The sequence below is a fragment of the Epinephelus lanceolatus genome, chromosome 10, assembly GCF_041903045.1.
Source record: "Epinephelus lanceolatus isolate andai-2023 chromosome 10, ASM4190304v1, whole genome shotgun sequence".
NCBI lineage: Eukaryota > Metazoa > Chordata > Actinopteri > Perciformes > Serranidae > Epinephelus > Epinephelus lanceolatus.
Window position 1 is genome coordinate 17,323,270 of NC_135743.1, and position 26,667 is coordinate 17,349,936.

The 26,667-nt window shown below is 41.7% G+C and overlaps 3 protein-coding genes across 4 annotated transcripts; 2 read left to right on the plus strand and 1 right to left on the minus strand.

Annotated features, from left to right (window-relative positions):
• The first annotated feature begins 6,556 nt into the window (after positions 1-6,556).
• On the plus strand, positions 6,557-9,096 carry cxcr3.2 (chemokine (C-X-C motif) receptor 3, tandem duplicate 2). Its single transcript, XM_033640163.2, has 2 exons — positions 6,557-6,911; positions 7,318-9,096. Exons 1-2 carry the CDS (start codon positions 6,777-6,779, stop codon positions 8,416-8,418), a joined length of 1,236 nt encoding a protein of 411 aa, XP_033496054.1. The 5' UTR covers positions 6,557-6,776; the 3' UTR covers positions 8,419-9,096.
• A 2,683-nt stretch (positions 9,097-11,779) lies between these two features.
• Positions 11,780-14,820, plus strand: LOC117265429 (C-X-C chemokine receptor type 3-like). 2 transcript variants are annotated; one of them, XM_033639914.2, is made up of 3 exons: positions 11,780-12,295; positions 12,872-13,222; positions 13,513-14,820. In XM_033639914.2, the coding sequence occupies exons 1-3, from the start codon at positions 12,293-12,295 to the stop codon at positions 14,272-14,274; spliced, it is 1,116 nt and encodes a 371-aa protein (XP_033495805.2). In that variant the 5' UTR covers positions 11,780-12,292; the 3' UTR covers positions 14,275-14,820. The 2 variants fall into 2 exon arrangements, with proteins under 2 accessions (XP_033495805.2, XP_078027827.1); XM_078171701.1 differs by lacking the exon at positions 11,780-12,295 and having other exon boundaries at positions 12,631-13,222.
• A 7,543-nt stretch (positions 14,821-22,363) lies between these two features.
• On the minus strand, positions 22,364-25,248 carry cxcr3.1 (chemokine (C-X-C motif) receptor 3, tandem duplicate 1). Its single transcript, XM_033640319.2, has 3 exons — positions 25,123-25,248; positions 23,619-24,018; positions 22,364-23,535 (listed from the first exon to the last, which is right to left on the minus strand). Exons 2-3 carry the CDS (start codon positions 24,006-24,008, stop codon positions 22,798-22,800), a joined length of 1,128 nt encoding a protein of 375 aa, XP_033496210.1. The 5' UTR covers positions 24,009-24,018; positions 25,123-25,248; the 3' UTR covers positions 22,364-22,797.
• Positions 25,249-26,667: the final 1,419 nt, after the last annotated feature.

Sequence of the window (26,667 nt, forward strand, 5' to 3'; positions counted from 1 at the left end):
TGTACAAGTCTGCAACTTCGGCATCGATGCTCTAATGAATATGCTTAAAAAAGAAAAGTTAAAATAGCAATAAATAGCTCTGTGTACACAGAATAATACACTCACCCACCCCATGTTTTTACATTGTGTGTTCTGTTTGCACAGTTCTGGTTTTTAATGCTGCATTTTACATCTGAGGTTAATTTTTAGTCACAGCAGCTGTCACTGTATTGTAATGAAGTCAGTTGTACCTGACAGATCATGGTGAGCACTTAGTGGACTGGTTCAGTGCAGTTATAGTTGTAGGGGAAAAGTTACTTCTCAGTTTGTGGGTGTGGGTGTAGAAAACCATATATAATGTACCTTTCAATTCCAAGCCCACTTTGCAGAAAAGAGAAGCATGTCCTTTTCAACACTTTTCTACAGCCTTTTTTTTTATACATGCAGCCATGGAGTCTGTGAGGCTTCACAATAATGAGGAAGTAAAGCTCGTGCCAAAAAAGCACAGGGATTAACCCTATAAGCAATACTCAGAGGTGGGACCAAGTTATTGTTTGCAAGTCACAAGTTAGTCTCAAGTCCTAAACAAATCATAATTTGCTCTTCACTAAATGTAACGCCATTTTAACAACAGAGAAATAATTGATTGAATTCACAAAAATCATGAAGGCTTTTCAGAATTTGTATTTTTGTGTTTAAACAAGGTTTATGGAAGTTGTTGCTTCTCTGTCTGTCATTTTCGACCCACACATTTTGCATACTGCAATTGGTTTGTTTTGTTTTTTGTTTTTTCACTTCATAGTTTTTGGATCCATTGAAGACTATCTTTGGTATCATTTTTATGAGTGGCGCCCAGTAACGTAATACGGCTCTCTCCTGCAGCTTTATTGGATGCTGTCGGATTGGTTCAAAGTGGATCTGGGGAATTAAATGTTGACTTGCTGGGAATGAAAAGCGTTACAGTGAATTGATTCAGGAAATGAACAGAAATGAAGTGATTCATGGCACTACTTTTTAATCTTTGTGCGTAGGGGAAGGTATCAAGTATTTTAAAGTCAAAAGGTTCAACTTCAAGTGAAGTCACAAGTTACTGGTGTTAAAGTTCAAATTTAGGTGCAAGTCTTTTGTGATTTAGACAGGTCAAGTCTAAAGTCATTTTTGTGACTCACTTTGATTATCTCTTTGTAACGTAATTATGTAATATCTTACTATATAATGACGAAAACTCTGTGTGTGGGTGTCTGTGTGTCTGTTCCATGTTTTTCTCCTCACTGACTTGGTCAATCCATGTGAAATTTGGCACAGTGGTAGAGGGTCATGGGAGGATGCGAATGAAGCAAAATTGCATCAATTGGCCAAAGGGGGGCGCTATAGCAACCAATTGAAATTGCAAACTTTGAATGGGCATATCTCATGCCCCGTATGTCGTAGAGACATGAAACTTTGCATAGAGATGCCTCTCCTCATGAGGAACAAATTTGCCTCAAGAACCCATAACTTCTGGTTATATAGATTTTCCGCTATTTTGAATTTTTTGAAAAACACTTAAAATCAATCTCTTCCTAGGAAGTTTGACCGATCTGCATGAAACTCAGTGAACATAATCTAGGGACCAATATCTAAAGTTCCCTCTTGAAAAAAGTTGGAAAACTTACTAAAACTGAGCTTCTATAAGGCAATGAATATTGCGGAGGGCGTGGCTCATCACATAAAGGTGTATAACATCTCAAGGGTTTCACCGATCACCACGCAACTTTGTAGGCATATGACCACACATAATCTGAGGGGACCCCTCCATTATTGACCCCATCAAACAAAATGGGGCCACTAGAGAGCTAATTTCTTATCTAGGCCTAACCGCCATATCGATTTTTACTAAACTTGGTAGATATGTAGAACAGGACGCCTCAAGGTGACTGGAGAAATTTAACTCTAATTGGCAACTGGGTGGCGCTATAACAACAGAAAAATGCTTAAAAATGGCTAAAATGCAACCGATCACTGTGGCTCCCCCTGTGGTCCAATGTTTTGGGGTTTTTTTTTCTAATTTTTGGTATGACTAAGTCATGGTATAGTATGTTGTACTAATCACGTAAACTGTCAGTGTGTCATTCTGTCAGTCAGTCATTCTGTCTGTCCCACGTTTTTCTACTCACTGACGTGGTCAATCTATGTGAAAGTGCAAACAGGCATTGAGGATTGGCATAGGTAGAAGGTGACAAAGCTACCAATGGGTATGGACTAGTATATCATGATTATGTACATATACAAGACACTGTGGTGGTGGAAATTAAATGCAGAATTATACTCAGTTGTATCATGGTCATGCATTTTCTTCCATGTCACATTTATGATCTTTTTAGGGAGCCATGAGATTTCTTTCTTTTTTTTTTCTTGACCATTGAAGCCACTGAATAACCAGACACATTCAGCTCAAGCCGCCCACATAAGTTACACCTACTGAGGTGTGGCCTTAAAATATGACCCCAGTTGCAGTTGGCATTAACAGATCCAAGCAGCAGACTGTTCTAAACTATGCTGAAGTAAACTCATATTACAAAAATACCTGCCAAGACAAGTCAGAACAGATAGATACATTGTTATGCTCTGCCATGACTCATTCCCTCTCACATTGCAAGCTCATTTTTCAAATATTTTTGGGTTTTGTCTCACAGTACTACATTTTTTTAAAAAAGGGATTGGTTGTAAAATGAAACCAAAAAGAAAAAGAAAAGACATACAGCCCCTTTTCCAAGCTAAGAGGGCCTTTAAGTCAGAAACCTCAGTACAGAAAGGCCAAACTAGGTTTGAGGTCATTTAGAAACAGTGTCACCATTACACAGTTTGTCCACCAGAGGGCGCTGTCTAGTTGAGTTAAACGCTGTAAAAAGTCCTGCTTAGTCTATAAAAAGATTTGTATCAAGAATATTTGAGTGTTGTTATTTTTGTTTTCAAGAAACTATCATCTGATATTTTTAATTGCATTTTTAAACCCTCAAATATGAATGTTACTATCATCCTCAAAAATCCAGTATGAGTCAGGATTTAATTTCTTAGATACACACTTTCTTTAAAAGTGAAACACCATGCAGGGCTGTAGGGTTCATTTTTGCCTTCAGGTCACTTAAACAAGCCCCAGGAGCGTTTCAGTGTCCCAAGTTTAAAAACATGAAGCATGGAGGTGTGTTGTTGGTGGGTCCCTGGGCACAGTCATGTAGAAGGCCCCATCACCTCTCCTACATAGGAACAGGACATACAGACGTTCTAGCTGTTTAGCCTCTGTGGTTTTGTGTCTCTTTGTTGTCATCTTGTGTCACTTTGTAGTTGCTCTGCATCTCTTTATCGTCATTTTGTATCCATTTGTGGTTGTTCTTCCCCTTTTCATAGATGTCCTGAGTCTCTGTGTCTTTGCAGCTGCAGCTGTTTTGTACATCTTTGTGGTCTTTTTGTGGCTATTCTTGGTCGGTGAGTGTCTGTTTAGGTGACATTTTGCAGGTGAAAGCCCCGGTCGGGCCCTGACACTCTGGGCCCCTGGGCCTGTGCCTGCTAGGCCTGTTCTGTGTTCCATCCATGCACCAGACGCTTCTGTTTTTTTGTACTTAAAAGGCACTTTGGAGAAGTCGGAGAGCAAGGACTGTCCTCATTCCACTCCTCCAGAAGTGTGTCAGATTACATACAGTCATACAGTGTGTATATATATATATATATATATATATATATCTTAACAATATGCCTTTGTGGTGTGTATTGCACTGTTCATCATTTAAACAATCGACAGAAGGAAGCAAAACACCAGCGATATTGCACAATAATATAATTTACCAGAAGACCCTCGGGCGAGACATAAGTAACCGCGAAATGTGAGCAACGTCAGTGTTCAGTTCCTCACACAGTTTGTTTTTGAAAAAAAATCATAAAGACATACTGAAAGGGGAATTTGCTTATTTTGTCCATCGTGTCTGTCCCTGCTCCAGTTTGTGGAAGTAAAGCAAAAAAAGAAAAAAGAAAGAAAGAAAGAAAAAAAAAAACGGCTCTGTGACTCATCGCTGCACTTAATCTCTGAACCAGCATTTGAGTGCTCCTGAGCTGAGTCTGCATGTGTCTGTTTGTGGTCAGCAGCCAGTGGTTCACCAAACTCTTCTTAACTGATTGTTATTTGAAGAGGGGAGGCAAAAGCAAGGCGACCCCCAAACAGGGAATGGTTTTACATGTGGTAGTCACAGACAGTTGCTCTCTCCTTATCCTTCCTGACTGATTCTTCTCTAGTTTTGTGTTCTGCTAGTGTCCTTGTCACTACTGGTAGCATGAGGCGGTACCTGCAGCCCAATCAGGCTGCACAGGAAGTCCAGCTCCTCCAGGATGGCACATCCATATGTACGATCGCAAGAAGGTTTGCTGTGTCTCCCAGCACAGTCTCAAGAGCATGGAGGAGATACCAGGAGACTGGCCGTAACATGAGGAGAGGTGGACAGGGCTGTAGAAGGGCAACAACCCAGCAGTAGGACCGGTATCTGCTCCTTTGTGTGAGGAGGAACAGGAGGAGCACTGCTCTACAAAATGACCTCCAGCAGGCTACTGGTGTGCATGTTTCTGACCAAACTGTCAGAAACAGACTTCATGAGGGTGGCATGAGGGCTCGACGTCCCCTAGAGGGACCAGTGCTCACAGCCCAGCACCATGCAGCTTGACTGGCATTCAGCAGAGAACACCAGAACTGGCAGGTCCACCATTGGCACCCTGCTCTCTTCACAGATGAGAGCAGGTTCACACTGAACATATGACAGGTGTGAAAGAGTCTGTAATGACTGTAACATCGTCCAACATGACAGGTTTGGCGGTGGGTCAGTGATGACCTGTGGAGGAATATCCTTGGAGGGTTGCACAGACGTCCATGTCATAGCCAACAGTGCCCTGACTGCTGTTAGGTACTGGGAAGAAATCCTCAGAATGACTGTCAGACCTTACGCTGGTGCAGTGGACCCTGTGTTCCTCCTGGTGCAGTGGACCCTGTGTTCCTCCTGGTGCAGTGGACCCTGTGTTCCTCCTGGTGCAGTGGGCCCTGTGTTCCTCCTGGTGCAGTGGACCCTGTGTTCCTCCTGGTGCAGTGGGCCCTGGGTTCCTCCTGATGCAGCAGGCCCTGGGTTCTTCTTGGTGCAGTGGGCCCTAGATTCCTCCTGGTGCAGTAGGCCCTAGATTCTTCCTGGTGCAGCAGGCCCTGGGTTCTTCTTGGTGCAGTGGACCCTGGGTTCCTCCTGGTGCAGCAGGCCCTGGGTTCTTCTTGGTGCAGTGGACCCTGGGTTCCTCCTGGTGCAGTGGACCCTGAGTTCCTCCTGATGCAGGACAATGCCCGGCCTCATGTGGTTAGAGTGTGTAGGCAGTTTCTGGATGACAAATACATTAATGCCATTGACCAGCATTCAAATTGAGCACCTATGGGACGTTATGTATCGGTGCATCCGACGCCACCAAGTACCACCACAGACTGTCCAGGAGCTCACTGATGCCCTGATCCGGGTCTGGAAGGAGATCCCCCTGGACACCATCCACCGACTCATCAGGAGCATGCATACAGGTACGCAGGGACCAAACACACTACTGAGTCACACTATGAGTTGCTGTGATAAAATTCGCACAGGTTGGATCAGCCTGTGATTTCAATTTTTTTTACTCTGATTTTCGGTATGATTTTGAATCCAGCCCTGAGTGGGTTGATGATTTAGGTTTACATTGACCGTTGTTTCATCATTTTGTTCTTAACAAATTACACATTGTACATCAGTAAAGATTTCCAACTTGAATAATGTGTTCATCAAGATCTAATGTGTGATTTAAATGTTCCCTTTTTGTTTTTGAGCAGTGTATTTCATTTCAATGCATAGTGCATTCTTGCAGATGCCATTTTGGTGTCAGTTTATCCAAAGCATGTCTTATGAACGTTAATGTTTTCTTCTAAGAGTCTGTAATTTTTAACCACATATAGGGACAAATTACTTAATTTCATTATGTGTTCTTTTTAAGTGCATCTAACCATATATAAAAACCACCAGCCTCTTTTTTGCTTCCTTTCTTCTTTACAAGATCTCAGAGCGTAAGTAAGCAAGAATTAAATTTGTTTCTTTCAACATGTACTACATATGAACAGAGCTCTACATTCCGCCTGACCAAATGTTTGCAAAGGTGCTGGAGATAAAAATCACTAAAATCAAAACCAAAAACTATCTCACGCTAGTTTTTGTTTGTTTGTTTTTTTTCTTCTATATTTTGACATTTTCGTAGATTTGTATAATCAGTAACAATCTTAACCCACTTATTACAATACAGTCTGCGTGTAAAGCCTCGTATCTCAAAGCAAGCAGAACAGAAGATAGTGGATTACTACTACTGCGAAATTCCTGCCAACCCAGCACTTTCACTTCTCCTCCTTTTTGAAAGACTTGTTTTGCAAAACCATTTTTCACTTCTTGAGGGATAAATTCCAATAAATTTAGTTCCCTTTTGATATTATGACATGTAAGAATTGTAATTGTAATTCTAACATAAATTGGATCTGGAGTAAATGACGTAGAATATAGACAAGAGAATATTTTTCCATTCACAGTATCGTCATTTATAGTATTATCAGTCATGCACTGTCTGTCTGAGTTTTATCGCTGTCTGCAGCCACGTTTCAAATAGATATGTCACAATTTCCCTATCACAGTCATCCATTCCCACTAGCTATGTTTGCATCTGTCTGAAATGCGTAAAGATTCAGTTCCTAAAATTTTGACTTCTTCTTTCTGATCATCTGGACGAGTATGAGGGAAAAAAAAGGATGTTTACCCATTGTGTTTGTGAGTGTGCTCTCCAGACTGTTGGAGGGTTTCAGGTGTTCTGCTGCCTCCTTGTCTGACACAAGTATGGATCAAGTCTTTGCAACCACAGATTACTGGGTGAGTGGATATTTTTCTAATCTCTAATGTGCATTAGGAGACACAAACTGAGATGTTTGTCTTGTTTGTATTTTATTCTCTATAACATGAACAGGTTTAATCCATTGTGAGCACATTCCTCTGAAAGATGTTTTCTGCTGAGTTACTCAGATGTTGTACAGTATCTAGCACAAATACCAATAATCTTTAAAGTTCCTTTTTGAAAAGACAGAATACTGAAAGAAATCTTACTTTACATTTTAAGAATTTCATGACCTTCTTGTAAACACCTGCCATTACTCCATTAAGGCTCAAGTAAATTATAAAACAATATAAAGTTTGTGAAATGCTGAGAAGTCCATTTTTCTTGGATAACCTGTCTGTTTCAAGAATTTGACAGAACTCTTTTCCTCACTCTTGTCAACAGGACTATGACGACTATGACAATTTTACCTGGTCCCCTGAAACGAGCAAGAGTCATGCAGCCCCATGCGAACAGGGGGACATCTATGGTTTTGCACAGAGGTACTCCCCTGTTGTGTTCAGTCTGGTGTTTGTCCTGGCTCTTGTGGGCAATGTGCTGGTGCTGTGTGTGATCCGACGCTACCGAAACTCTCAGTCTGGCGGAGCCTGCGCCTTCTCTCTGACAGACACCTTCCTCCTTCACCTGGCCATTTCTGACCTCCTGCTGGCCTTCACCCTGCCCCTGTTTGCAGTGCAGTGGGCTCACGAGTGGGTGTTCGGCTTGGCTGTTTGCAAGATCTCCGGTGCCCTCTTCTCCCTGAATCGCTACAGCGGCATCCTCTTCCTGGCCTGCATCAGCTTTGACCGTTACCTGGCCATCGTTCATGCTGTCAGCTCCGGCTGGAAGCGCAACACCTGCCATGCCCAGATTGCGTGTGCCTTCATCTGGGTGGGCTGCCTGGGCCTGAGTGTAGTGGACATGTACTTCAAAGAGGTGGAGGAGGTGTACACTGTGGGCCATCAGAAGACACTCATGTGCCAGGTGTGGTTCACCGAGAACTCCACCCAGTGGCAGGTGGGGCTGCAGCTGCTCAGTGTGGTTCTGGGTTTTGGGCTCCCCTTGTTGATCATGCTCTACTGCTACATCCGCATCTTCAGGTCTCTCTGCAACGCCACTCGCCGCCAAAAGCGCAAGTCTCTCCACCTTATCGTCTCCCTTGTGTCTGTATTTGTCATCTGCTGGGCACCGTACAACTGCTTCCAGCTGGTAGACAGTCTGCACAAGCTGGACGTGGTAGGAGGTGGTTGCCAGTTTGGCTATGTGGTGGACATCGGGACTGTGATCACTGAAAGCTTGGGGCTGTCACACTGCGCCCTGAACCCTCTGCTGTACGGTTTTGTGGGGGTGAAGTTCAGGAGGGAGCTGGCCAAAATGTGTAAAGGGTTGCTGGGACAGAGAGGCTTGCTGGGGATGGAGGAATGGCGCCACAGGAGGCGCGGAAGAGTCACAGGATCTTTCAGCTCTGCAGAAAGCGAAAACACCTCATACTCTGTCATGGTGTGAGACTGGTTAGACACAGGAGGGGGGGGATGAGGGGAGATGAGTGTGTGGTTGTGGTTGTGTGTGTTTGTAAGGCAGGGGGTGGAGGGGGGCAGAGAGTAGAGTGTGAGCTGGAATGAAAAGGGGACGAAATAAAAATATATTTGCAGCTTAATTAAGACTAAAAAATTGTTCTCAGGGGGGAAAGTGGTGCATTTATTCCACTGGTGCTTTGACATCTAATTGTTGGTATGGTGCAGCTTACATTGTTTTTTTTTTCTGTTTTTAAAAAATACTGTAGTGATATCATGAAGTGAGAGTAGAGCATAGAGTAAACCAGAAGGCCACATCCCACATGCTGATTTTGCTAATGTTGTCACGTCACTTTTTAGTGAGAACTTGTTGATTTTGTGTCCATAGGTCAAATTTTGGGAAACATCTAGATTTCTTCATACTTGTAAAAAAGCTTGTTCAGCAGTTTAGGTGTAGCCTGGGGCTTCAGCAGTCAGATCTCATATCTCTTGAACTTCTCATTTCTGGTTAATTTTTTTCATCATCCATTTACAGTTGTGTCCTTTACAACACTGCAAAAGAGGGAATGTATACAGTGTAACTCATTTTTAATTTTGCATATTAGCATACATCAAAATCTATCCTCTGTGATGTACAAAGTTTTTTATAATAAATATTTTGGAATAAATATATAGTGTCATGTTTATATATGCATCAACACCATAGGTTCTCTCTGCAAGTTTACTATGACCAACTTTGTTCTGGCTCAACATGCAGTTGCCAAGTGCATCGACAGGTCTCATAGTTAATGCCAGTGGTGGAATATAAGTACAGTTACTCATGTATTTAAGAACCAATCCAATGTACTTGTACTTTATTTGAGTATTTCTTTTTTTATTTTGTACATTTTACTCCACTACATTTCTCCGACAGTTACTTTTCAGATTGCAATTTTTCATATCAATCTCAAGTCAAAAGGTTCAGAACCACTGGTTTCATCTTTATCAATGCATTTTATTTCATAAGCTTATCTCAAATAACGGCAAAGGTTTTGTTTCAATATTGGGGGGGGGGGGGGGGGGCACATAAGAAATAGATGGTTTAGGGGTCCTCTGCTACAACATTTTGCAGGAATACAGATTGCAACCAGGTGAAACTGGTTAGAATTCTGTGTTCAGTGTTCATCATTCAGGAGCCAAATTATCCGCAGAGTTCTCTTCCTCACCAAAACAAACTGACCCGGTATTTTAAACAGGTAAAAACACTGTATAAAGCAGTTTCACATAAAGAAAAAATGTTTTTTTTTGACACTCTTGACGCAGAGAGGCTGCAAACTAAGGTGGCTGATGAGAAAACACGAAAACTGAAATGGCAACACGGCAATCTCCATAAGAGGACCCACACCCTATATAAGCAGCTCATTCTAATGTAACAAAAACACAATGCTTCTTATTTTCAGGTGATTATACACTATATTCAATTTCTGCCAATATACCCACCTCAATCCTACACACTCTTACTCACATTCAAGGATCAACGAGCCAACATCATCGATGCAAAGTGAAAACATCGATCCAGATCATCATCTTTAGGTTACGCCTTTATTTTTACCTCTGTGGATAATTTGGCTCCCGGTGAAAACCTCCTTAGCGGGGCAACCTCTAGTTCACCTTGTAGAGTGTGTGCCACATGTAGGCTGAGTCCTTGCAGCAGTTTGGGTACAATTCCAACCTTCAGCCCTTTGCAGTGTGTTGTCCCCTGTCTCTCTCCCCCCTTTCCTATCATTCTCCAGCTGTGCTACAATAAATGCAAAAAGCCTTAAAAAATGATTAAAAAAGAGACAATAAACACTGAAGGAATTCTAACATGGAGAAGTTTCAGTTTGTTGCATTTGCAGAGCTCAAGGTTAGATGCTACTAAATCTCCCTAAATCAGGGGTCGGCAACCTTTCCTATTAAAGGAGCCATTATTGGCCAGCCGCTTAAATCCACATTTACCCATCAACATTACAAATAGGTCTAAATCAGCATTCATTAATATGATTTACTACAAGGTGGCTACTCTGCAGTCAGCTATTTATAATTATTTAGTACTTTAATTTTGCAGTACTGGTGGTGAAAGCACACGAATCTGTCCACACACTGTTAAATCCTCTATTTTACTCTGAGACTTTTCCTTTTTTTGGATTTGAAATCCATAGCTAGCCATGCTAAAGAGACTCCAGACTCGCTGAAGTTCAGCAAAATTTAGAGGAAAAGGCACCTGGTCGTAGAAGTGTGAAGCACATTTTAGCTGATAAAATAGTAAAACATTTTTTAATTCAATGTATAGGCTTCACATGTTCACAGTTGTGGAATGCAACAATCACTTTAGGCCTACAACAATGACAAATAAAAGTCTGAATGTTAAAAATTAACCTGTATTCATTTCCAGATCTGAAGAGCTGCATGTGGCTCCGGAGCCGCAGGTTGCCTACCCCTATCCTAAATCTCACACACTGTTCCTTTAAGTAAATGTGTTATGTCTCCACAGCACTACCCTGGTTGTTTAGCACATATGTCAAACACTAAGCCATGTTATAATTCTACTTCTACTTCTGTCTCTGATTTCTGTCTTTATTTATTTTTAACTCAGGCTGTTTGACTTTATTTTATTTTATTTTATTTTATTTAATTTATATTATTTTGTTTTATTTTTAATTCTATTTTATTTTATTTTCATTTATTTTATTTTATAAGATTTATATTATTTTGTTTTGTTTTAATTTTATTTTACTTAATTTTTTAATTTAATTTTTATTTTATTTTATTTTCATTTATTTCATTTATATTATTTTGTTTTGTTTTATTTTATTTCATTTCATTTTTTAATTTAATTAAATTTAATTTAATTTAATTCAATTTTATTTATTTATTTATTTATTTATTTATTTATTTATCCCTCTCAAGCACTGATATTAAAAGACCTATTGCTGATTTTTTCCATCTTAAATATATCTTGATAACCAGCAGGTTGGAACTGTCCTCAGGTTTTAGAAACACAACACCTCCATCTAGTGGAGAACAGCTGTATGTGCGGCTCATTGTTTGACTGCTTTGTGTTCACAGCATAGGTTCATATATGTACAATCGTTGCGTCAAGTCAGGCACAGAAAGCGGAAACGCGGAAGTTGGGCAATTTGGCCTTCAAAACAAAACACCAGTTTCCCCCAATAATGGAATAATCCGCATGCACTGAGCCATTTTTACCACATCCTGTGCTTTTTATTTACAACTAGACGAGCACTGTCTAATTCTCAGCCTCCTTTCTTGGATTTTTATGCGTAGACACTGAGGGTAATTTAACTATACATTTTATTTTGAAACACGGCTGAACAAGTGACTCGGGTTTTCGTGAGAGTTGGCAGACTGGGCAGAGAGTTGGCAACGTGTGAGAAGAGGTGACCCTTGGAGAACCACAACAATCGGGTAGGGCAGTAATAAAGTGCATGTAAGTGAGCTGAGTGCACGTGACAGATAAGATCAAAGTCTGTACGCAGAGTGCGTCCGTGTCTTAAAACTTCCTATAGGGGAGGCGCAGCGTCTCTCATCGCCCGACCGCCGTCTCGATGATTTACCCTCAAACCACTTAAACATGCGATTATCTTTTAGTTTTAAGTTGAGTGATACGTAAAGTTTGCGCTGAGACTCGGAGGAAGATTTGTGCGTTTTTGTCCCGTCCTTGACGGACGCCCGACAGCTGCAGGAGCTCCTCCGTCGTCCCTCCAAAAACACAGACGGTGGTTCATCGTGCAGAGTTGTTGACCCCGGTGTGAAGACATCTGTGGAGGTTGTCCTTTTTAAGTGTCATCAGTCCGCAGTGCACAGAGAGGCTACCTGCGCCCTGTATGGTAAGTGAAATCACATGCGCAAACTATGCTTTAACTACAAGCCTGTTTGATAATGTCAGCTTTAGTGTGTTTTAAAGTATGAAGCCAAGTCTTTCCCTCTCTGTTTCTTAGTGGACTCCGTTTCAAACCGGATCCAGCTGTATAATCAATATTTATCTGCGCACCAGTGTGTCTCATCAGCACGTAGTCCTACAGGCACTTCTGCTTCTCATGTTGTGTTTGCATATCTACCTCCATCAATATTAAAAAGTGAGTGTAGCACACAGCCACCGTGCATGACATAGCAGCTTAGGTTTTGTGTTCGTGTGTTTGTGTGTGACCAAGAGGAATTGGGCTTTCCGTTCAAACCCACTCCACTGTTGCCTCATCCGGTGACATCGCACCATGTGAGTTGTGATGTATGAGTTTGATCGTGTTTATAAAGCTCAGCTGGACTTCCCAAGGGGAGATTTTCAAAACTTGACTTTGACACAGCAGAGTTGAGACACAGAGAGAGGAGGTTATATAAGCTGGTCTCTGAGCCACTGCAGCATTTTGCATTTGTTTCTTTGAAGCTGAACCTTCTTGTCTCCACAGAAGATGAACATTGTGCCGGAGCTCGATGGATTATTCCGCCAGAATGACACCTATGACTACCAGGACTATGAGTACCCAGAAGACTTTGAGCAAAGTGCCAGTGAAGCAGTGTTGACCCCGCTTCTGTACTCTGCGGAGCTGGTCATAGGTCTGCTGGGGAATGGACTACTCCTGGCCGTTCTGGCTCAGAGGAGGCGATCCTGGAGGATGTCAGACACCTTCATCCTCCACCTGAGTGTCGCGGACATCCTGCTCCTGCTCACGCTGCCCTTCTGGGCTGCACAGGCCGCTCAGCAAGGTGGATGGTGCTTTGGCGTGGTCTTCTGCAAGATCTGTGTGGCTGTTTTTAATGTAAGTACCAGGTTGTGTGTGGAACAGGCAGGGACTGGAAAGTGAAAGAGGGATGTAAGAAGGGTGTTTTTGGCTGTAGACTGCTGTTTCCTCTTTGATGAAGACTCTTGGCAGACCAGGGTCATTGTACTTGATATGTTCATTTGTTTATACTCCCCATTGACTACCACATTCCTCCAGGCATTCCTAGGAAGAAGCAAGATGAGGGGAGAAGTGAAAGTGATAAAAATATGGCTGGAAGTTTTCAACTTACACAAGATAACTCAAGCTTTCCTTTTCTTTTCTCCTAGATCAACTTCTACTGTGGGATCTTTCTGCTGGTTTGCATAAGCGTAGATTGCTACCTGTCCATCGTCCACGCCACTCGGCTGTACTCCTATGATAACCCCAGGTTAGCTCATATCAGCTGCCTGTCGGTCTGGATCGTCTCCTTGATCCTCACACTGCCGTGGTGTATTTTCCTGGTGGAGATGAAAGAAACGACACAGGAGAGAACACTGTGTGATCGCAGCTACTCTGAGCCAGTAACTCATGGGAAGCTGGCCGCACGCTTGCTCCACCACACGCTGGGCTTCCTGCTGCCTGCAGGCGCCCTGATCATCGTCTGCTCTTGTATCCTGCTGCGGCTGCAGCGCAGCTATAAAGGCGTCCAGAAGCAGAAGGCCGTCATGGTCATCCTGCCCCTGGTAGTTGTCTTCCTACTATGCTGGGTGCCATACAACTTCGCACTCATTGTGGACACCTTCAGGAGCAGGTCCAAAGAACCTGGTGATGTTTCATCTGGTAATCATGAGCACTCCATGGAGAGAGCGCTGATGGTCACATCTGGGCTTGGCTGCCTGCACGCCTGCCTCAGGCCCCTGCTCTATCTCGGCCTGTGTGGAAACTTCAGGAATCGGACGCTGGCCATGTTGAAACGAGCTACAGTTGAATCAGAGGGCTCGCTATGGGAGCTGGGTGTGGGCGAAGCGACTGTGCCTGACCAGAAGCATGCGGGGGAAGAGATGAAACAGATGACAGCTGTAGATCAAGCGCCGTCACCTCAGTGCTGATCGGTGGACAGAAATGCCGTCCTGTGACTCATAAGTGACCTGAATAATGCTCCACCCCTGCTGCTGGGGAATTTAGTGTGAAATCATGTCATGGGTTCAAGGGAAGATGACATAATGTTGAGAAACAGATATTTATAAAAATGAGTCTTTCACATTGCACTTTAATGTGAAGGTTTCCGAGCCAAGTCATGATGACGTACACATAGTGTTGTACTTTTATTTGTAATCGCTGTAGCTTGTCACGCTCAATCATTAGTTCTTAATTCAATTGTAGATATCTGTATTTTTATTGTGTATTATTATTGTTATTGTTATTGTTATTATTGAAAGCAAACTATTTTTACATTATTTTATTTTTTAGTGAGAGAATTGTGTGTGTGAACATGTGAACAGTTTTAAACTGCTGCACAATCATCATAAAGCTAATGTCATAATGGTTGGAACTGTTGGGAATATAAGCTCTTGTCGAAACAGTATATTTACAGTATAATAATATCCTATAATTGTGATCTGCCATTAAAAAGCCAGACAGAGTTCATAACTTCACTGCTGATAACACAAACTGTTTCACTTTCCATGTTACCCTGTTATCTTCAGGCAGTAAAGACTGTGTGGATTCCACGATTGTGCAGTGTGTGTGTGTGTGTGTGTGTGTGTGTGTGTGTGTGTGTGTGTGAGAAAGCAGTGAGGGAATTTCCCTTCGGCAAATCCCACAGCCTTAATTATTTCTTTTACTTCATTGTTGCGACATGGGTGTGTGGACTGCAGGACGCAGGATGACACAAACAGGTGGTGATGTCACCAGTCAGGTGACAGAGAGCGAGGCAGATGAGTGGGGGGAGGAGGAGGAGGAGGAAAAAACAGCTCTCTGTTGCTGCAGCGGCCTTTTCACAGCTCTCTGTTTACTCTCATCAGAAGACTTGTCTGTTTGGTGGAGAGAACAGTGGTGTGCTTTGTGCATGAGGGCAGTTGACTGGAAAAAAGTGTAGGTGTCAGAGGAAAGCAAGACATTCAAAGAGATAAAATCTTATTTATAATAAGAGATCACAATGCATGTTGTGCCGAGCACTACACTTGTGGTTTTTCTATCTTTTTGCTGTGCAGGTTACAACCTGCCAGGCACGATTTGTTTCCGCATTCAAGGCAAGATAACGATATTGACTCATAAGCATGTGACAGGAAATTAAATGTACTTTCATTATTGAGTGTTGGTTTAGATACACGTAGATACAAACTCCCTTCTCCCAGGCCACTCATTTCTGTTCCTCTTTCTGTTTCAAAGGAATAGTGTTCAAGTTCATCTGGAGTTGAAGTCTCATGATAATGTGGTCTTGAGAAATGCTGGTTGGCTGTGACAGCAGCAGCACGTCAAGTTGATAGCATTACTGCTTATAATTAGTGATGAGTGTTGCATCAGACTGAAATGGTATTTCCTGTGTCAGCAAGAGCAGTGGTTCCCAAGCTTCTACTTTAAGGGACCCCTTTTCTATCATTGAGTAAAGTGATCACCCCTGTAGTTTAATATTTGATGTTATTTTCAATGCAAAACAACTGACAAACTGTATAATAAACCCAAATAGTGAGCACAATATATGCAAAAGCTGGTGTGAAATGATTTGGATGGAGTATGAGCAGATTATTTCCTATCAATATTACCTCAGAAATAAGATTTCTTGATATTTTTATGAACTTTATGTACGATTCTCTGTCTGTATGATGCATTTTCTTTAATTTCTAATAATCATACATACGTAATAGGCTTCTTTTTTGACAAGTTTAGTGTTTTTCTTCTTCCTGACACTTTGCCATTGTTCTGTTATTTATCCTTTTTCCTCCATTAGAGTTCCTCCAGTCTGATCAGGTACATCGCTTCAAAGTTAAAGGTCATTTTGGTCGAGAAAATCGTTTCAAGAATGCCAAAAATTTTAGTACAGAAGGGAGCAACTGAAGGGCAACCCCAGAAGATTAAGTGTGTGCTTTTCTAATGCAGGATGAGGCTGTTCTGTTTAGCAGAGAGTGAAGACTCTGTGAGTACAGCTCATGTTCAGGTCCTCACCATGCTTTTTTGAAGTTTATAGCTAAAATACCAATTTTAAATTAAAAAAATGACAAGTTCATTTAGTGTTCTTAACATAAATGAAAGACTGTATACTCACTGTGTGTTCTTTGTAAGTTTTCTTACATCCTCTAAACTAGTCCATACCCATTGAGTGCACAGTTGCCCACGTACAGTTTCAAATGGTGTGTGTTTGGGATGCAGGTCATAGGAAATTGCAGATTAAATAGTCAACTGAACCCATTAAGAAGAGCAATGTATTCAGACAGAGTTTTTGTGAATTTGATAGTACAATTGCTTTATTGAAAGTACAGTAGTACCATTGCCAATAGTGGGATAGTTAGTGGGCTAAAACTGTACATTAGTAGTTGAGGTAGCACGTTGAAAGGCAGATAGTTAAAGTGTTTAAAAAAACATTCGGCCACAGGGGGAGCCACAGTGATCGGTCGCATTTTAGCCATGTTTAAACATTTTTCTGTTGTTATAACGCCACCCAGTTGCCAATTAGAGTTAAATTTCTCCAGTCACCTTGAGGCGTCCTGTTCTTCATATCTACCAAGTTTATTAAAAATCGATGTGGCAGTTAGGCCTAGATAAGAAATTAGCTCTCTAGCGCCCCCATTTTGTTTGATGTGGTCAATAATGGAGGGGTCCCCTCAGATTATGTGTGGTCATATGCCTACAAAGTTGCGTGGTGATGGGTGAAACCCTTGAGATGTTATACACCTTTATGTGATGAGCCACGCCCTCCGCAATATTCATTGCCTTATAGAAGCTCAGTTTTATTAAGTTTTCCAACTTTTGCCAAGAGGGAACTTTAGATATTGGTCCCTAGATTATGTTCACCGAGTTTCATGCAGATCGGTCAAACTTCCTAGGAAGAGATCGATTTGAAGTGTTTTTCAAAAAATTCAAAAAGGCGGAAAATCTATATAACCGGAAGTTATAGGTTCTTGAGGCAAATTTGTTCCTCGTGAGGAGAGGCATCTCTGTGCAAAGTTTCATGTCTCTATGACATACGGGGCATGAGATAAGCCCATTCAAATTTTGCAATTTCAATTGGTTGCTATAGCGCCCCCCTTTGGCCAATTGATGTAATATTGCTTCATTCGCATCCTCCCATGACCCTCTACCACTGTGCCAAATTTCACATGGATTGACCAAGTCAGTGAGGAGGAAAACATGGAACAGACACACAGAGACACCCACACACAGAGTTTTCATCATTATATAGTAAAGAAAGATTCACGAAGGCCTCTCAACCCACTGTGAAGCTGTGGTGACCCCTAGTGGGGGTTGGGAATGAGTGAGCTACAGTTTATCAGCCAAGAGACAAGCAGCCAGTCAGGACTTTTCTATAAGTTAAAAAGCTGTTGTCAAACACAGACTGTCCACAATAAAGGGAGTTGAGTCCCCCATATGATCAAGACAAACCGCTTCATCAAAGTAGAAAAGTAGAAAAGCATCGAGCATCGTGACTGGATGACTAAAAACAAGACCAGTGCATGCTGACCACATAGCCGACCGCACAGAGTTTGATGTGTGTGAATGGGTGTGCAGCCAAGATCTCGACTCCCTAACTGTGGGAGAGACTATGAACCTGTTGCTCGCTTTGTTCTCTGACACAGTGACCGAACCAGCAGAGCTGCTGCTTCTAGACTGAACTATTTACTGTAGACAACACTGGTTGTTGCTGCAATCAATCAGTTTAAGAGGTGATAATATCTTTAAACACCACCACCACCACCACCACCCCCCTGCTGTTGTGAAATGTTTGCCTCTCATGTTAATTATGAATGAGAGGTGCTGTAAAGGGCTAACAGTGGTGACATGTTTTGTTTTTTTTTGATACTTGTGTCTTGAACTGAGAAGTCTCACACAGGACACGGCACATCTTGGTGCTCATTGTTCAGATACTTCTTGTCACCCTTCTGCTCAAACCACACGTTTGAGGATGTGCGGCTGCTTTTTGTCACTTTGTTTCAATTTCCTGTCAAAAAGATGTATGAAATTTCCACTGAAACCGCTACGTGTTGGTTTGCAGGTTTCATCTCTGTATGAGTTCTTTGTTTGATCACCGGATCCTAACTATATCATAAGCACTTAGAACATTTTAAGAATGTTAATATATTAAAATATCTCCCATGCTCAATGCATACAGATGGTAGAGAGGATAGAAAGGGATGTTTCACAATCTAACTTCTCCTAAAGTTCAAATTGTGAAGTTTCACGCTGCAAACTTCTCTGTTCTCTATCTGCCATCTCAGTCACACAACATTCATTACAGTATATATTTGGCTGATTTTATAACCTCTCTACAAGCTGTAAAGTTTCTGTTAATTACAATCAAGATTACAACTTTGAAACACAAATTCTTACAGTGCGCAATACTTTTTAAATGCCTGTGTGTTTGGATCATAGAGGAAAACAAACATAATACAAGGAGGCTAACATCATTCAAATTTGGTGTTGATCTGGATGTGATAAACAGAATTTGACAAAGTCTTCATCACGATACACCAGGGCTGTCAAACATATGGCCTGTGGGCCAAAACTGGCCTGCCGAAGGGTCCAATCTGACCCACTGGATGACTCTGCGCACCTTATACTGGTGCATGTGTATAGGCAAAGAGGTGCCAGGTTTCAGGAGCTGGTTAAATATTCAGTAGCCTGCCTTATGTAAAATGCTGCTTCAGAGTCTTTTCCACGTGGATCAGAATACAGTTCTCTGAAATAACAATGAATACTTATTGTGGTCTTATTTAGAGATATTAAACAGTGTGCAAAGTGTTGTCAATAAGCAGCCTCAGAAGACTACAAAAGTAGGACAGGCAGTGATAATTTAACCTGCTTCCTTAATAGCTGCCACCTTAGTTTGGTGTGGTGATGTTACTGTGCATTACTGCACAGGACATAAACAGAAAAATGCACATGTAATGACAGTGAGTAAGTTCACTGACTGAATGCGGAAAAACAGACAAAATGTTAATTCTTTTCAGAATGTACTTGTACTTCTTCACATGAAATGAAATGGAAACATTTAGAGGTGCTGTTATTCACAGGTTCAGTGCAGTGGTTTCACTGGTCTGGCCCACTGGAGATCAACCTGGGCTGTATGTGACACACAAATAAATCTTTTCATTCAAATAACTGTTCAATTTTATTGTCTTTGTGTGTGTGTGTGTGTGTGTGTGTGTGTCTGTGTCTGTGTATCTGTCTGTCCGCTGTTAATCTAGCAAACTACTGGACCATTCAGCCTCATATTTTGTGTGCACATTTCTGACTGTATGTTTAAGAAGCTCTTGTGGTTGCAGTGATTCACAATTGTTAAAAAAACCTGTTTCATTGACTGTTTTATACCGTCGACTGCTGACTCTTTACACCTCTTAACTGGCCAGTAGGGGCCGCTATGTTTTCCAGATATGATCTCGGCTAAAAACATCTCGTCTCACTCTGAAGTCGTCAAATTCCGGTGCCTGGGCAGCACTGTCCGGCGTCAGACACAGACGAAAAAAGCTGTCCTTTCATGTCGGCATGATATGTACTCGGTTGCTGTCATAGTTTAATGGCACCCGACGGTGTCAGGGGTAAAAGCAGCGAGACAAGAGCGACATTTAAGGTGACAGAAGTCCAAATACGGTGGATGGGAGGGTACAACAACCACAAACTTTCACCTGGGAGAGCGGGGTGCACTTCCCGTGAGATTATAAAGCCTAACCCTCTTCTTTTCTTTTTTTAAACCCAACCGCATGCTTTTGTTGCCTAAACCCAAACATGTGTATGTGTTGGCAAAACATAACCGCATGTGTTTGTTGTTGAAGGAAAGAAACATTGATTCACACTGTTGCACTGACGTAGTGTGTTTATTTTCAAAGAGACTATGTAAATGTCTTGTGAAAATGGAAGTGTATTTCGAAAGAAGACAATGCTGTAACAGGCAGAACTTGACATGGCATCCCAGATCATCAACAACCAACACACTCAGGGTATCTTCCATGTCGTATCTGGATGTGGAAGTCCATGACCAAACGTCAATATGTGATGAGGTCAGAGTGAGAATGTGTTGAAAAACAAGCCTTACCTAGTCTGTTTCAGGCCACATTTTGGTTTTCATTGTGGCTTCATTTTGAACCTCAGCATCTGCAGATGAATTCCATACCCAATATGTCCTAATCCACTAAAGTTTGTCACAATACGAGATGAGTTAGTCCTTGTCTTTTTTATCATCCATCTTGGCCTTAAAGGGATAGTGCACCCAAAAATTAAAATTCAGCCATTATCTACTCACCCATATGCCGATGGAGGTTCAGGTGAAGTTTTAGAGTCCTCACAACACTTCCGGAGATCCGAGGGGAGAGGGGGTAGCAACACAACTCCACCTAATGGAGGTTTATGGCGCCCCAGATTCAAACGTCCACAAGACATAATTGAAACCACAAAATATCTCCATACTGCTCATCCGTAGTGATCCAAGCGTCCTGAAGCCCTGACATAAAAAGTTGTTTGGAAAAACGTCATTTGAACTCTGTCTTTCGCCTCATTGTGTGTTCACGTGCTTTCGCTGGAATCTGGGGCACTGTAAGCTTCCATTGGGTGGAGTTATGTTGCTATACCCTCTCCCCTGGGATCTCCGCAAGTGATGTGAGGACTCTAAAACTTCACCTGAGCCTCCCTTGGGATATAGGTGAGTAGATAATGGCTGAATTTTCATTTTTGGGTGCACTATCCCTTTAAAGGAGCCGGGAGGAACAATTTCACCATGTGCAACTCTCTGCGCAAGTAGGTATAGCTGCAGCTGGAGCAGCTACGTGACCCGCCCACCATATCCATGCGTCAGTCCACGATCACCCCCTTTTGCCTCTTGGCCCGGAAACCAAAGCCACGACAAAAGTGATCAGCTAGCTAGGTTAAAAGAGAAGCAGCTAATTCCACTGCAGATTACTAAATACATGGCCTAAAATGTAATTTGTAACATATTTACTATTAGATTATTCAAACTACCGTAAAACTTTAATAGCCCGGGCAATTATTTGCTTAACAACTGAAACCAACAGGCCTATATTTGGGACAGGCCTTTAATTACTTTTACACACCTTTTACCCTGCTTATAAAATGCATTATGTCTTCATGTGTAATGAGTTATAAAGTTGATTATCGTTATGTATGGCCTCATATATTTTCACTACAGTGGCACCTTGTAGCAGGGTTCAGATAACCATTATGTTGGCGGGTTTGTCTGGGGGTGGGCGCAGTTTGTAGGGCTGTCTTGTTTCCACTGCAAATGTAATCTGTCTGGAGTTATAAATGTCTGTCTGCAGTCTGCCTGCAACACAGTTTCCTTCTGTCCACTGCACGGCATCACAACACACCAGGAACATCTCAGAAGTGGAGCGATTTGCCTGCCATATTTTGTACACTTGGAGATTTTGGGTCATTTTTCCTCGATACTTGTGCTTCCACCATAAGTAAGTAGGCTATTTAGTGACATGTTTTTACTTTTTGTCAGTTTTAATTGTGTTCATTTCCTGTATTGTTGTTTTATAGCCCTCAGACAATGACACAAAGTTAATACTGTTAAAAGTCCAGCTATAAAAAACATGGATCAAAGATATATGGTTGTGTCTTAGTCATTAAAAATACAGTCATCATAATAATTATATGGTAAGGATATTTATATTTCACATACAGCGCCTGTTTGCGGGAAAACTCGATGTGCTTTGGGCAACACGTTGCAGCTGTTTTAAAAATAGACGACATGTGTATTTTAATAGTTCTGAAACGCGCTGCAGGGCTTCTGCTAAAATGACAAGACTGTTTTAAGTGGTCAGCCTGGGCGGGTGGCTGTCAGAGAGCTGTGCTCCACTGGGTGCACTTTTCTAGTTTTGTTTAAATTTACATAATGGTCTAAAGTCACTTCAAGGCCTTGAATCTGGCAGGTGTGTTTATTGCCTAAAAAACAGTCACAAGTGAAGACATTTTTTTTTTTAAATCTCAGAGGCTCCTGTTGTTTTATTGTAATGATGAAAACACTGGTTTAGAATAGAAAAAAAACTATTTTATTCTTTATTGAGAAAAACAAAGCAATATACAGTATTATCATGGTATAAAATATACATAATTTAAAACTTTGCTTGTAAAACAGTCGCTATCATGTTACCTTGCAGACAGAAAAGGGAAATGTTATATTTCTACTACAAGAAAAATAGCTGCCAACAAGTCCAGGTGTGTGACCTCAAATCCCTGAAAGACAATATTATTTTTGTCTGATGGTCATGCTCATGTTCATCTACTTATACACTGTGAGAACAACAAGAAGTTGAAAGAATGCATAGCCTGTTTAAGGCTACTGAATACAGGAAATTTACATTAACACTTTGTGCTCAGCTGTCTCGGTCTTCATGTCAGTCAGTCTTTAAGTTTGTGCAGGTCTGTACATGTGGTTGTTGATGTGTCTGTGTCTCTCTCTCTCAAATAGCGATGGAGTTAGAGGTGTCGGCAGACTCAGACCAGATGGAGCTTCTCCTGCTCGTACCAACAGAGTGCAGTTTGACACTTGTCGACAGCTTGCAGCCCAGAGACCTCAGGATTTCCAGGAGCTGACGCCTGAACTTCACGCCCACAAAGGCATACAGGATGGGGTTGAGGCTGCAGTGGAGGTAACCCACACAGGAGGTGACTATCTTGGCTTTCTCCAGAGATGTTCTGACTCCACAGGTGTCCATGGTGTAGTTGGAATGAAGCGTGTCCACCATGAGTGTGATGTTGTATGGCGTCCAGCAGAGGAAGAAAACCATCACCACAGACACGATGACCCTGAATGCTTTCTGCTTTTGGAGGACATGGGAGCCACACCGCAGCCGGCGCAGGATGCAGGAGTAGCAGAAGATCATGATGACTGAAGGCAGCAGGAAACCCACTGTGTGGTAGAGCAGGCGTGATGCCAGCCGCCAGTCACCTACTGACTCAGAGGAAAACGTGAAGTAGTTGCGAATACACTCGGTTTTGTTTCGCCTGTCATCCTTCATAGCCTCCAAGAAAACCCAGTCAGGGATAGAGAGGAGCAGGGAGAAGAGCCACACTGCCAAGCAGCTGACCTGGACGACCCAGGGCTTCCTGCGGGAGTACATCTGGGTAGCGTGGACGATGGACAGGTAGCGGTCCAGACTGATGCAGGCCAGCAGAAAGATCCCACAGTAGAAGTTGATCTGAGGGTACAAAGAGATGTGAAAAATCTTTTTTTGCAACAACCTTCTGTTACCCATCATGCCCTTTGATGCACGCCTCTTACCGTAAAAACAGCTCCATTGATCTTACAGAGGGGGGTGCCAAAGGTCCATCCACCTTTTTGAGCCGACTGTGCAGCCCAGAAGGGAAGTGTCAGGAGCAGCAGGACGTCTGCCACACCCAGGTGGAGGATGAAGGTGTCTGTCACACTCCAGGTCCTCCTGCTCTGAACCAGAACTCCCAGCAGCACTCCGTTCCCCAGGACACCCACAACAAACGCCACCGTGTACAGAACTGGGATGAAGACCGCCTCAAAATTCATGCCCTCGCTCAGGTCACATACATCACCCCCTTCACAACAATAGTCTTCATATGAATCAGAGGTGTTGTCGTATAAATCATCAAGGCCATCAAGGAGACTTCCCGTCAGTGTAATCACGTCAGAGTCGTCCATCACTGAACTTCTGCAAGAGAAGAAGAAGAAGAAGAAGAAAATGAGGAGGACATGTATACATTCATTTGGTTAAAGCATCTTACCTGTAAAGTCTGTTTGAACCACATGGTGGTGCTGTGTATCTATCTACTTATCTATCTATCTATCTATCTATCTATCTATGTATCTATCTATCTATCTCTGTCCTCTAAGAAACATAAACAAACATTTTGGAAAAATGTAAATGAAAAGAATCCTGAAGTCAAAAATTAAAATATAGAATAAGTATTTTTTTTTTTTTTTTTTTTTACATTTTTGCCAAACATGTGCATCAGTCATTGAGTTCCCTCTGATCAGAGGGATGGGCATCATCTTTTGAAATATTTGGAGGTGACAGAAGAGACCTTAAATGTGGAGGCTGAAATACCACAATGCATTTCCTTCACCGTGGTGCAGCAGTACAAAACTTTGAAAGGTTTGAAGGTACGATGCCAAGTGACCTAATCTCAGTTCCCTCTGTAGCCACAAAAAGTTGTGTACATTTCAGTTATTCGACTGTTGGGGTATATACAGAATTTCTTTGTGTCAGCAGATGGGGAAGAGAAATTAATACACATAGAAAGCATGTGTAACACTTAGTTTCAGAGTTGTCAGCAAGTTAAAATCCTTAATGCACTAAAATATGAATCACAGTGTTGACTAGCATATGTAACTTGTTACACAGATGATCATGAGGTTATGGTAAATGATTAAATATTTGACTATAGCGCCTCATTGTGCTGCAGCTTTTTAGTGAATGGCATGGTGAAGTTAACGGCACACTGTCACGCTACAAACCACATCACACACACTAACGCCGTGGCCTCTTACTGTGAACTAAAGCTGTTAGAACAAACAGCAAAAGAGTGAGAAAAAAGATGTAAACAATATTCAATTTATGTTCATCAGTAATTAGTTAATTACACAAAACAGGTGTACAGAAAGGTTCAGCCTACAAAAGCAGGTGAAATGAAGTGATGTGAATTAAAATCCTCAAATATTAAATAATGATATATGCCAAGAGCAATATAGGCATCATCTAAAAATGATTTATGATAAATGATAAAAAAAAATAAAATTCAAGGTAATAACTTACTGAATTGTAATCCTTTGATACTGTATACTCCACAGTAAGCTGGTACTACACGGCAGAAAGCTCTAATGATCCAGTGTTGAATGGTGAATGCATCTATAGAGGAAGAGACAAGAGAACAAAACCCGCCTCTAACCATGCGTGAAGTGTGACAAGTAGAAGCACAGCCATGCAGAAGATGTTAATGTCTTTAGAAAACATTAGAGCAACTGTTATTATTAAGAGTTATTGTGATTTAAAACTTGATTTTATATTTTTTACTTTTTCTTTTCTTCAAAAAAACAAAACAAAACCCAATTATCTCTTAAAAGTAAGAAATAGGTTTTTTTTGCTTTGAAGTAAATATTGATTGCACAGTGTAATGGCTATAGGTCTTCCCTTTAAGCCTTACTTTAACTATGCAGTTCTGTTCACCATCAGCTAGGAACTCCTGGGAAAATGAAGGCTCAATTCAAGCCACAAAGGAAGTTGACCACTGTACCACCCAAACAGGAAGAGAACAGCACTTTTGTTTTCCATTGTAGCAACCTGTGGCTATCTCCAATTACCAAAGAGTATCAGTTTAAGTTCTTTGCAGTTAGTATCCCCTGTGCCAGAAATGGCGGATGGTGAATAAACTGAAGTAACTTGGAAAAACAAAATGCAGTGTGTCTTTCGTTTGTGGCTGTTGCTTGGCTCCAAGGAAAACGCACAGCGGTCTGTTTGTCGTTGCAACAGCAGTGCAAACAGTAATACCACTCTGAAATGTGAGGGAGGTTAAAAGTTGTCCATTTCCACTTTTCCACTTTTAAAAAACATAATGATGTTTTATGTTCACAAAGAATTTGTGAAAATGAAATATTAAAACACTGAACAAATGAGAGATCTGGATGGTGATTCACAGGTTTGTAAAACAAACTAGTGCTCTTCAAGCTGCCCACTTGTCTTACGTTGACAAAGACAATAAAACTTAAGAACACATAAGATGTCACATGTGTGAGTAGGCTGGTACTGTACCACTTTCCACTGAAACTGATGAAAAACATTTCTTTGAATTAACACCCACCTCATCAGTTTCCTCTCAGACTCTGTTGTTGAAAAGAAATACATCTTACTAATATTGTGACATGACGTGTGTATATATGTTGTGACAAAACTCAATATTCACTGACAGTTTAGTGACACTCAACCTCAGGAGGACATGCATTGATTCTGGTCATTGAAGAGAGGACATTCATAGTTTGCAGCAAGTTAAAATCCTCAATGCACAAAAATATGAATCACAATGTCAACTACAACATAAAACTTGTTGCACAGATGATCATGTGGTCATGGTTTATGATTAAAAATTCGACCATAGCTGCATCATTGTCTCATTGCACTGCAGCTTTTTAGTGAATGGCATGGTAATGTCAACGGCACACTGTCACGCTTCAAACCACATCACGGTCCAACACTGTGTGGTTTCTTACTGTGAACTGAAGGTATGAGAACAAACAGCAAAAGAGTGAACATCCATCCATCCATTTTCATCCGCTTATTCGGGGCCGAGTTGTGGGGGCAGCAAGC

Coding starts and splice junctions, on each gene's coding strand:
- cxcr3.2 (XM_033640163.2), top strand. CDS start 6,777: ATGAGGGAAAAAAAAGGATGTTTACCCATTGTGTTTGTGAGTGTGCTC. Junction 6,912..7,317: donor TTGCAACCACAGATTACTGG/GTGAGTGGATAT, acceptor TCTTGTCAACAG/GACTATGACGACTATGACAA.
- LOC117265429 (XM_033639914.2), top strand. Junction 13,223..13,512: donor TCTGTGTGGCTGTTTTTAAT/GTAAGTACCAGG, acceptor CTTTTCTCCTAG/ATCAACTTCTACTGTGGGAT.
- cxcr3.1 (XM_033640319.2), bottom strand. CDS start 24,008: ATGGACGACTCTGACGTGATTACACTGACGGGAAGTCTCCTTGATGGC. Junction 23,536..23,618: donor TCAATGGAGCTGTTTTTACG/GTAAGAGGCGTG, acceptor TTGTACCCTCAG/ATCAACTTCTACTGTGGGAT.